At 40.2% G+C, this 10718-nt stretch overlaps 1 protein-coding gene across 4 annotated transcripts in view; it reads left to right on the top strand.

Annotated features, from left to right (window-relative positions):
- Window positions 1-632: 632 nt before the first annotated feature.
- Window positions 633-10718, top strand: part of XPO1 (exportin 1) — a 62366-nt gene continuing 52280 nt past the window's right edge. Inside the window, exons 1-3 of one of the 4 annotated variants that reach the window (XM_007428833.4) lie at window positions 633-961; window positions 5662-5793; window positions 8499-8600. In XM_007428833.4, coding sequence (XP_007428895.1) covers window positions 5668-5793; window positions 8499-8600 — 228 coding nt within the window. In that variant the 5' untranslated portion in view covers window positions 633-961; window positions 5662-5667. Of the gene's footprint in view, window positions 2132-3044; window positions 3288-5661; window positions 5794-8498; window positions 8601-9699; window positions 9764-10718 lie in introns of those variants that run through there. The other 3 variants (XM_007428832.4, XM_007428834.4, XM_088149751.1) reach the window with 3 other exon arrangements.

Genomic DNA, 10718 nt, shown 5'->3' with positions numbered 1-10718 from the left:
TTTGGTAGATCAACGTGCCAACTCTTTCAGAAAGAAAGGAACACTCCATGGTTATCTTAATTTCCATAAGAACCAAGAATTTCCGTAAGAACCATCTCCTTCTCTTCACTATGCGGAGCCAGCCCTCCTTCCTAAAGCCACCTTCTTCTCATCTCTACACATCGCCAGATCAACACCTCCTTTCCCCTCAGCGTCCTGCGCTCACGATTCAATTACGACGCCCCGAGCTCTGCCGTAAACGGTTTCCTTCGCCTCGAGCTCGCCTCCTGACGTCATCTAAAGCAGCCACCCAATCAGAGGTAAGCCTTAAGTATAGAACCAGTCCGCGTGAATGCTATTTGAAGACATTGGGGCACGAGAAAAGAAGGTCGAGGCGGGAAGAAATAGGGGTGGGGATGGGCGGGACGACAATAAGAGAGACGGTCCCTCTGCTCCAATCAAAAAGCGTCTATTCCTCCTTCCCTCTTGCACTTTAGTACATTCACTCTTCTCCACTACTGTACTGTATCTCCTTCTGCAGAGAGAATAAGAGCAAGGAAAAAAAGAGCTAGGCTTCCTCCACGAGAACTCCGCGCGTTCGAAAGGGGTAGTGTAAGCAAGATGGACGTCCTGGCTAACCAACGAAACGTAGAGATCTATTATTTGCCTGTAACCCGCGCTAGGTAGTGTGTGTGTATATGCGGATCCCCCTCCACTTTGAAGCTCCCTCCTCCTCTTCTTTCCGTCATCTCCTGGAGCCAATAGAAAGACAGGGCGGCTTGGGGTGGAGGTTTTCCCCCGCCCCTCCCGCACGCTCGGAGGCGCCATGGGCTGAAAACTAAACCGAGATGGAATCTCCCAGTCTGAACCGGTTTGAGCCGGTTCCGAGTCTGTGGCACTAGAGGAGGAGGAGCGGGAAGAGCGGAAGGAGAAGCACCAGCAACGAAGGAAAGCAAGAGCCGGGGGGGAAACGAAAGAGCGAGTGAGAGCGAGGGGGGATTGTGTCCGAGAGAAAGAAAAGCAGTCGCCCCACGCACTCGGCTCCTTTGCCGCCTTTACCGTGTGGGGAGGGGCGGGCGAGCGAGGGAGGAGGAACTGCCGGAGGGCGCGCGTGTGCGAGGAAGCAGAGCGGGGTTCATTAAGCGCAGGAGTGGATTGGCAGGAGGAGAAGCAGAGGGGTTTAAAATAGAGAGAAGGGACGGGGCTAGGTATGGAAGCGAACTGAGGGAAAAGCAGCCCGTGCGTTGTGGGAGCGTGAGGAAAGAAAGGGGGAGGCAGCCCAGCCAGAGACTGACCGTCTGACTGACTCCCGAGAGCGGGGTGGTGAAAAGTGCTTCTGAGTTTTTAAAAATCTATTTAGAGACTCCCAAACAGGCGTGGGGGTCACCTAAGTGAGCATTTTATAGCCTCCCCACCTATTTAATTTTGGAGTGGGAAGGAGCGTGGTGTGGGTGTGTTGTAGGCCCCTGAACCCTCCCCCAAATTGGCAGATCTCCCTCAACTTCAGTGTTCAGCGTGGCTGTATACCTGTATAAGGCAGTGAAGGAGGGTTCTTAAAATCACTGTGTTTTAATAAATGAAAAGTATTGTTTATGTGAAGGGGGTTTAGGAACGCCCCCTACAACTTAAGGCTTTAAGGAAAGGGCGGGAGAGGGAAACCGATAGAGAGTTGCTTCTTGCCTGGAAGACGTGCCTCGAATCAAATCGCACCCCCCGTGTGTCTTTTTCGGGGTGGTTGGAAAAGGGGGTGAATCTTGGGTGCACATTTGAATGGACGGTCAAGCCCTGTTTTTTTGTATGGGCGAATTTGTAACTTTGAGTTTAAGAAACAGAAAGTGATTTGTGTGTTATTGCCCTCTCGGCCCCTTTTTTGTAATTCACCTTTCTTTCCATCCCCATTTGCTAGTAAGTCGGAGAGCTGGGGGGAGGGGTGGGTGGGTTTGAATGACTTTTGGACTGCGTATGAAAAGAGAAAGATACCTTCCTTTTGTATCTGTGTTGCGGGGAGTTGAAAAGGAAGGAAGGCTGGACAGATCTCTTCACTCCTCCTCCTCGTGCTTTTTGGCTTTGCTTGGATTTCTTTTTTTTTTTTTTTAACTGCTCCTCTCCACTACTTGCCTCTCTAGAAGAAGTAGTTGTGATACTCAATTAGGTAAGTGAGAGCTTTCAATTAATGGAAACACATGTATGGGGCATTAAATTGGAAGGGGAGGGAAAGGACGGTCTGATGGAGAAAGTTGGGGTATATAGGAAAGCAACCCTTGGAGAAATCAACTGGAACTTTTGTGGAAAGGGGCAGATATGAAAAGATGTACTAGAAAGATTGCTTTATGCTTAACAATTCTCAAATGCTTTTTAGCTTTTATTTGAAGTAATGGTTGTCAATCCCAAGGCCTAAACCGTATAAACTGTGTGTAAATGATCTTGTCGTTTCCAAGGAAAACAAAAAGGGGGGGGCGCGAAGTATGCGTATGGTGTAGTACGAAGCTTTTTCATAATATAGAGATATGAGAGGGTCATTCTTGAAGACTTGTGTTTGCAGCCACATGGAAAGCAGAAAGAGAAAGGGGCGTGTATCGCAAAGAGACATAGGGCTTGAGTGGATGCCAGCTTTGGAGCAAGACGAAGTTCAAAGAAGGGATGTGGTGCTTGGGAAATCAGAAATAAAAGTAATCAGACAGGGAAGGAAAGTGTAGGAGGTTCCAGCAACCTAGGCCATCCGTGGAGCATGGCGGAGAGAATGGAGCAAAGCAGCAAGTGTAGGTTAGGAAACTGGAGCTGGATAGTAAAACGTAAGCGGGAAAGAGAAGGGCCTGGCGGGAGATGAAAGGAGGACCTTTTCTTATAGGTAGATGAAGGACAAGGCGGGAGACTGGGACTGGATAGAGAAAAGAATGAGCATTATCTCTGAATTATTAGGAGTGGAAGTTTCCAGAAATATTTTTTGTGTGTGTCTCCGTGCAGCAGTATTGAAACGTCCGCCTGGATCACGTGGGGGCCCTGTATAGAAAGCAGGGAAAGAGGAGGGAGGGGCTGCAGCGGCCCAGCTGCTCTTTACTGGTCTTAGGGCGGAAAAGGAACAAGAATCTCTTAATGCGTGGTCCGCTCTTTGCTGAAAAATGCATTAGCTATTTGGGAAAATTCTGAAAATAAAATCGCAGTTTGTAGCTTAGTTGTATGTCAGTACCGTGGATGTCGCATGTTCTGCAGCGTGTCTGCTGTTGGCGAAGGGCGGCAGCCAAGGCCTAACCAATGGGTGTGTGTGTGGATAAGAGTGAAGGTAGCCGTCTCCCTTGGATGTACCCCATGTGCGTAAGGTTTCATCTCTGTTTACATTACGGGCCTATTTATGATTTCGGCGTGAGTTCTTTAATTTGCTAATTTTTCTGTTAAGTTAATTTCTTGTTTCGAGGAAACATTACCGAAGCGACTGTGTATGGGGAGGGGCAGACTGCAGTCCTTAAATACTATATTTTACAGTCGGTTAAAGGTTTTTCGTCTTACGCAGCTTATCTGGAGAGGTTTTATACGAACTACCTGATTGTGAGCATGTATAAAACTTCGGGAGACCTACATTTAGTGTCAGCACAGGGATAACTAAGGATGAATTAGTTGTGCTGAAGTTAATGGAGTCAAATTAAGTGCAGAGAGATAAAGTCATTCTTAAGTTGTAAGTTTGTTTACACTGAACATTGGAGGATGGTTGTCCAAATATGTTTCAAGTAGTAGAGTATTCCCTGTCCAAATTATTTGATATGTATATATGTGTTATAGATAAATCAGATAGACATTATTTATAACTAGTTGTTTTAATCAGTACAATTTTTAAGCTTGCAATTTTAAGAGTGGAAATTTTTCAGTTTCACTAGCTTTTGCAATTAGTAAATAGGTACCTTACAGCATTAGCTTTAACTAAAGCATCTAGTTCTTATAGTAGTGAGGTATGTATAAAGTTGATGTACCCTTGCCCTTTCGTATTGTCTGTTAGAAGCAGCTAGGTCATTTTAATGAGATCATGTGGTAAGAATGCTTCTACTCCATTGATTAAGTTTATAAAATGCAATCATTCCATGCGACTGCTTATAAGCCATCCTTCCTTGTGATGTAGTGAAGTTAGCAAAAAGATATAGATTTTTCTTAAAGGAAAAGCAAGTATCAGTGGAAATTGCATGCAAGTGCCAACAACAAAGTATGTTTGTATGAGCATATAAACTGTTCAAGAAATATATAACCAAGAATGGAAATAGGAGTGTTTGTTGATACTTGGAACTAGGAAATTAAATTCCTGAGAAAAGTGTGCAATTAAATATTGAAAAAATATATAATTCTGTTTTGAACAGTGCTATAAGGAAAATTGTTCTCTGCCATACCAAGTAAAGGTGTCATTTCCAATAGCACAGGGAAGATTGAACTATACCTGATATGCTTAAACATGTCACATTTGGAGGCATGCACTTGGTTAAATTTTGTTTTCAGTAGTTTTCAGGTTTATATAATTTACCATAAGAGTGCTCTGTATGGATATTTGTAGTTCAATCCTAGGGGAATTTAGACCCACTGAATTCAATAGAGCTTTTTCCAGAGTGAATGAATGAAATTTCAGCCTTATTTTGCCAAATTAAAACAACCTCAGCATAATCATTATCTGTTTAGCTATTTCTTTACACATTTTTTATTATGAATTCCAGTAGAAAATTTTAATAGGATCATTTCCAAAAATAATATGATCTGCTGGAACACAAGTAAGGCTTACTCATATGTACCGCCCTTCCCAATCTAGTATCCCCCAGATCTGTTGGACTACAATTCTATCATCTTCAATCATTGTAATCAGTGACCAAGTTTAGTAGGCAATGGGCATTGTAACCCATATGTCTGGTAGGCATCAGAGGAAAGCTATTATGCATATTTAATCTGGGAAAAAATCCTATTTAACTTAGGTAGGGCTTGCTTGTGCATAGGGTAAGGCTAGCATAGACCATATATAGGATTCTTTTAAAAGTTGGGAACAGGAGAATCATGGGTTTCTTAGGCAACACTTTTTCAGCTTCTGATCATTTTTAGTATGCTTGCAGAGAAGGCAAATAAAAATGTGGAGAATGAATTAGGGAAGCTGTAACAGCAGAGAAGCTATTAAATTAAAGGCTTGTTAATTCCCTCTATAGTTTTCAAAAGTTGTACTTTCATTTCATTTAAAATTAGTTTGATTCTTTGTAAATATAAATATTTTTAAAAGTGATTACTAAAATTCAGACTTAATTCTGGGTATATTTATTGATTTAATTTTTTGGAATAATATATTTTTATTTAGAGATAAACATAATATGGAAGAGAGTTCAGTTTCCCACATCAGTTAACTGGGTTCACCAGTTGTGTTCACACAACTTACAGTGTTCAAACAATCTGTTTTATGGTTTAATCTTCTGTCCTGGTTCATACAATGCCTTGAACCAAAAACTATCTACCCTAGTTTAGCCAGTCTAGTGTTTTATGCCAACCTAGCTGCTAAGTAAAAACCCCACTTTTCTTTCTATATATTTGAATTTAATTCAGTCCTTTCAGCTATTTCATTTCATAGTTGTCAGTTCTTTAAAATGTAATTATCTTTATAAAATATCTAGTTGAATATTTAAAGATTTAAATTTAATTTTTTAAACTTGATTTGTCTCTTTACAATTTCAGTAATCTATGCCAGCAATTATGACAATGTTAGCAGACCATGCAGCACGGCAGCTGCTGGATTTCAACCAGAAATTGGATATAAATCTGTTGGATAATGTGGTGAACTGCCTGTATCATGGAGAAGGAGCCCAGGTAGAGTATATGATTGGAAACTAGATAACTGTTATGAGATTTAAGCATAATCAGATCTGTAGAGGAAGAAACAAGTTCTCTTTAAGAATGATCTTATAGCTTGACTTGTAAAGTAATAAAGAGACCTGAGGAAGCAGGAATATTGCATAAATAGTATTCTATAATGGTAGAATCACAGAGCACAGATAATATGGCTAATTCTTTAGAGAGAGTATTTGTAAATATAATCTGCTACTCCCAAATTTGGTTTCAGTACAGAGTGCATCACAGTACTTGAACTGGAAGGCCAATAGCTCACTTAAACTTTTGGTGATTGTTCCTTTAATTTTACTGTCTGTGTGATCCAGTCAGGGTGAATGAGTCTTGCTTGCTTACCTGGGAAGAATTTGGTCCTATAACTCCTGAGGAAATGGACATGATTGTTGAGTTAGTTAACCTGGCCACCTGTTTGTTAGATCTCCGTCCCTCTTGGTTAATGAAAGCCTCCTGGAAAGTGATACGGTTGGGTCCATGTGGTGGTGACTTCCTCTCTGAGAGAAGTGGTAGCTCCATCCACCTTGGAGGATGCAATGATCCTTCTCAAGAAATCATCGCTGGACCCAATAGTCCTGGACAACTTTTGCCCAGTTTCCTCCATTTCTGGATTATCTGGCCTTTCTTCAATTAGGTTTAGCAAGACATAGAATTGAGATGACCTCTGGCATAGCTTGGAAAGGAATGGTGCAACCATCCTGGCTGTCTTTGATCCCTCAGCAGCCTTTGATACAATAGATCATGGTATCCTTCTGAAATCAACTACAGAGATTAGGAGTGGGGGGCACTGTGTTGTGGTGGTTCTCCTTTCTCTTCAGCTTGACAGAAGGGGAGAAATTAAGTCCAGCGCTCTTGATCTGCAGGATGTCCTGGGCTCAACATCTAAATAAAGTCACTGGGTGAGGTCATCAGTTAGCACAGGGCCTGACATCAGTACTCTGATGATACTCAGCTGTATATCTTGATCTCCGGCTGACTGCACAATGCTGTCAAGGTTTTGTCCAAGTCCCTAGTAGCTGTGGGAATCCAGATGGGAAAGGACAGACTTGACCAAGTTCTTATAGGTACCTGAACCTCCCAGATCCAGGGACCTTCCATTTCTTAGTCTGTATGGGATTGCAATTCCCCAGATGGAACCGGTGTGCAATTCAGGGATTTTCCTGGATTCTCCGCTTCTGCTTGAAGTGCAGGGGGTAGCTGTTGCCAGGAAAGCCTTTGCAGAGATTTATTTTTGTGTGCCAATTGCGCCTTTTCCTTCTTATAGTCACTCATGTCTTGGTTACTTCATGTGTGGGTATTGCAGTGCACTTTATTTGGAGCTGCTCTTGAAGATCACTTGGAAGCTTCCACTATTCCAAAGTGTGGTGGCACAAACAGTTATGGGAATGCCACAGTATACCCATATAACACCTCTGCTTTGTGAGTGCACTGCTTTCCAATAGGCTTCCAGATGCACTTCAGTGTGCTGGTTAGTTCTCAGGGCCATTCATATATGGAGCCTAGATATTTGAAGAACCATCTCTCTCCTGTGGTTTTTGTCTGTCCAATAAGATCCGACAGTCACATGCTCAGGGTACCATTCATTAAACATCTGATGTACCCAGGAAGTGTTTCTTCTCTGTTGCACTGTATGCCCTCTGGAACAGTACCACCCTGAAATTTGAATGGCCCCAGTTTTGCTTTAAAGAGCCTTGAAGGCCTGGCTTTTTTCCCAAGCTTGGGCTAGGATGGGCAGTAGGCTACCTTTGTGAGGATTCTTATGTCTGTTTCACCAGGATGACCATTTACTTTTTCTGTTGTTGTTGTTTCTTTGGTTTTCAATCTGCATGCTTCCCAGAGCCATTGAGAAGTTGCGTGGCCTTAGACAAATAAAAAAAATTTTTTTTAATTGCTAGTTGATGATTTGGAACCATTATTCCTGTTCAGGAATAATGAAGAATTTTCCTCAGTTAATGTTTATTTCCTTCTTTTATATTTATGGTGGTGAATAGGAATGGAGGAATTAACATTTAAACATTCATTTTGCATTATTCAATCAAGTGGTAGAATAATATCCAATAAGTTGGGATTTATAGCTCCAAGAGACAATCCATGCTTTTATATTGTGTACTTGGGACCTCTGTCTCTAGATGTTAGGCTCTAAAATTGGATGCTGCAAAACCTTACTTCACCTCTATTCACATTGTAGGTTCATAGCTTGAATCTTCCTTGAAAGCATCCTGTTACATGTGTTATGCATAGATATGCATAGTTTTGCTTTCAAGATCTATAGAAGGGAGAATCTGTATTTCAAATTTAATTTTTAAAATAGTTTTCTTACCACTTGGGTCTCAGAAAATACAGTCTGAAAAACATGTACAAATGTTTCCAGATTTTCCAACTATCATGTGTCTATTTGTCAGGAAGGGTGTTTTCAGAGGTTTAGTAAAGCTGTGTACATGATCAAACATAAAAATTTTTCCCCAATGTATAAGACAATATTGGTCTCTTGATGCAACTTTTAGTTACTAACTAGAGCAACTGAAGAATGCATAAACTTCTATCTTAAAATCTGTGATTTTTGAAACTGAACAGCTATTCCATGTGTCTCAGCTATCTGAAATCCAGATAATGCTATTGCAAATCACTTGTGCGAGCTATTTTTGCAATTATTATTTGTGTCTGATTTTTAGCAAAGGATGGCACAGGAGGTCCTGACTCACTTAAAGGAACACCCTGATGCATGGACAAGAGTTGATACTATTTTGGAATTCTCTCAGAATATGAACACCAAAGTAAGTACATGATTTTAATTGATTTCTTTCTTTCTTCCATTCAGACTTTGAGGAAGGTATCTCAATTTTTAGATTTAGTGTTTGTTTAATTTTTTTGCTTGTTCCTGCAAATCTCTTTAACTTAACCCTATACTATCACATGGTATTTCCATGAGGTTATTGGTTACTTTTTCTTGTAAAAGGCTTGAGAATTTCTGAGTCACATGGGATTTGTGTTAAAAATTATGGTTTGAATGTGAACAGATTTGAGTGTTATAACATTTTATAGCTGTATCATGTCTTTAGATAATGTGTTTGGCTTTCATTTACATTGATGAAAGTCATATGCACATAACTGAGGGCAAGTACGTTCCTCATTTTTTTTTTTTAGATTGGTATTACTCCATATAGTTTAAAACAGGCTAGGCACCCCAGATACTTTCTTCAGTTGGATACAATTTATACTTCCTTGTAGTTCAGTTAAGCCATATCATCAGGATAGTGGCTGGCTGTAGTGGACATTTCTCAGCCTTCTGCAGTTGTTTTTGATCTAGAAATTTTAGAGGTTTAAATATAAATTGTCAAACATGTGAAAGTGGTTGTCATACAGCTGAAGAAACATGTGCATGGCCATGTTCTTTGCGTGCACACACATATACTTTGCTATACCTTGTTTTAGATAATGTACAGCCATGCTCCAAATAGTTCCTACAGAATTTGGATGATATTTATCAAAGTCTTATTTTTTAAAAAAGGCTTCGTAAATTTTAGGACAAGGTTAAGAACTTCCTCAAAGTACTAAATTTAAGTAACCATGTTTGCCTGTTTGCTTGCCTGGTAAACTTTGCTTTTTATACTCACAGACATTACTAATGTTTAAGTTGATTTATCAACAGTATTTTTTAAAACTCAAATTTGTCTTGTGAAAAATGAGATGATTAGAGGAACAGAAAGAAAGCAACAGGTAAAGAATTCTTCAATTTACATAAATTGCAAATGATTTGGTGCTAAATTTATGCACTATGACATTTGGCTTTTATGCAGTCATTTTTTTTCTTAAAGCTGTTAACACTACCTGATATTAATCATAATGTTCCATTATGTTGATTGCTTGTAATAGGAAGAAAAGGGGTGTCTTCCTGTGCAACTGACACAGCTAGGCTTTGACGGCAGGCCTCCACAAGGTCTACCCTTTTGATTCCCTTTAACTGAATTCTGTTCATCAATTGCTTTTTTTCCTTGTTTTGGTTTCTTGGGTGGTGGGAGGGAATGGGTTGGTACATTGAATAAGTGTCCCATAAAAAATTTCTGCCACAGGAATCATGATATACATTTTTTGTCAATCTGCTCTTCTGTCCCATCCTTTGTAATTTCATTGTATCATTTATTTTGAAAATGTTTTTGAGACCTGGAGAAACATACAGTAGTGAATATCAGAAATACTTTGAGGATACTAGCAATACTTATGTGCATACATTTTTGTAGGTAGTCATGAGAACTTTTTAAAAGAGATTGTATGCATTGGTTTTTTGCCAAAAGAACAGAGTTCTGTTAATTTTTAGAACTAAGAGTGAACACTTGCATAACAAAAGTAAAGAAAAAATGCTTGCCTGTTTGCATATTTATAACTAAATGTGCACATATGCTTAATGAAAGAGACTAGTACCATCCTCCAAGCTACATGAAAATAAGGTGCTATGGGCTTTTCAGAATAATTTGAACTAAAATTGCATTAATGATGTCAGCTGGAAAAAGGCATATAGTATAGTGTTCTTGTAAATAAGTCCATAATGTTGGAGTGATCAGTTGTAGATACTTGGAGGAGATGCCTTAGCTAAGTACCCATGCTTTGTATGCATAAGTACCCATAACTGCTATGCAGGTTCAGGGTAGTATCAGTGGAATGGAGTAATGTGGCAATAGCCTCATACCTGTGCACTCTCATCTGCCCTAGAGGATTGGGTGACGTTTTGGGGGGCAGAACTCTACTCATGAGATATTATAAGTGTCTTTCTATATCAGAAAGAAGAAAGGAATGCTCCCTGCCATTCTGTATCTCTAACATCTTGCTGCAGGATGGCAATGAGGTGGCTAATTTTGAGCTGTAAAAACTGTTCAGCCTTTTGTGTATCCCTGTGG

This window comes from Python bivittatus, unplaced genomic scaffold (assembly GCF_059951505.1).
Source record: "Python bivittatus isolate LINGU-HERP-01145 unplaced genomic scaffold, Pbiv_v1 ctg000020_np1212, whole genome shotgun sequence".
In the NCBI taxonomy this organism is placed as follows: Eukaryota; Metazoa; Chordata; class Lepidosauria; order Squamata; family Pythonidae; genus Python; species Python bivittatus.
This window is presented reverse-complemented; position numbering and strand designations above follow the sequence as displayed.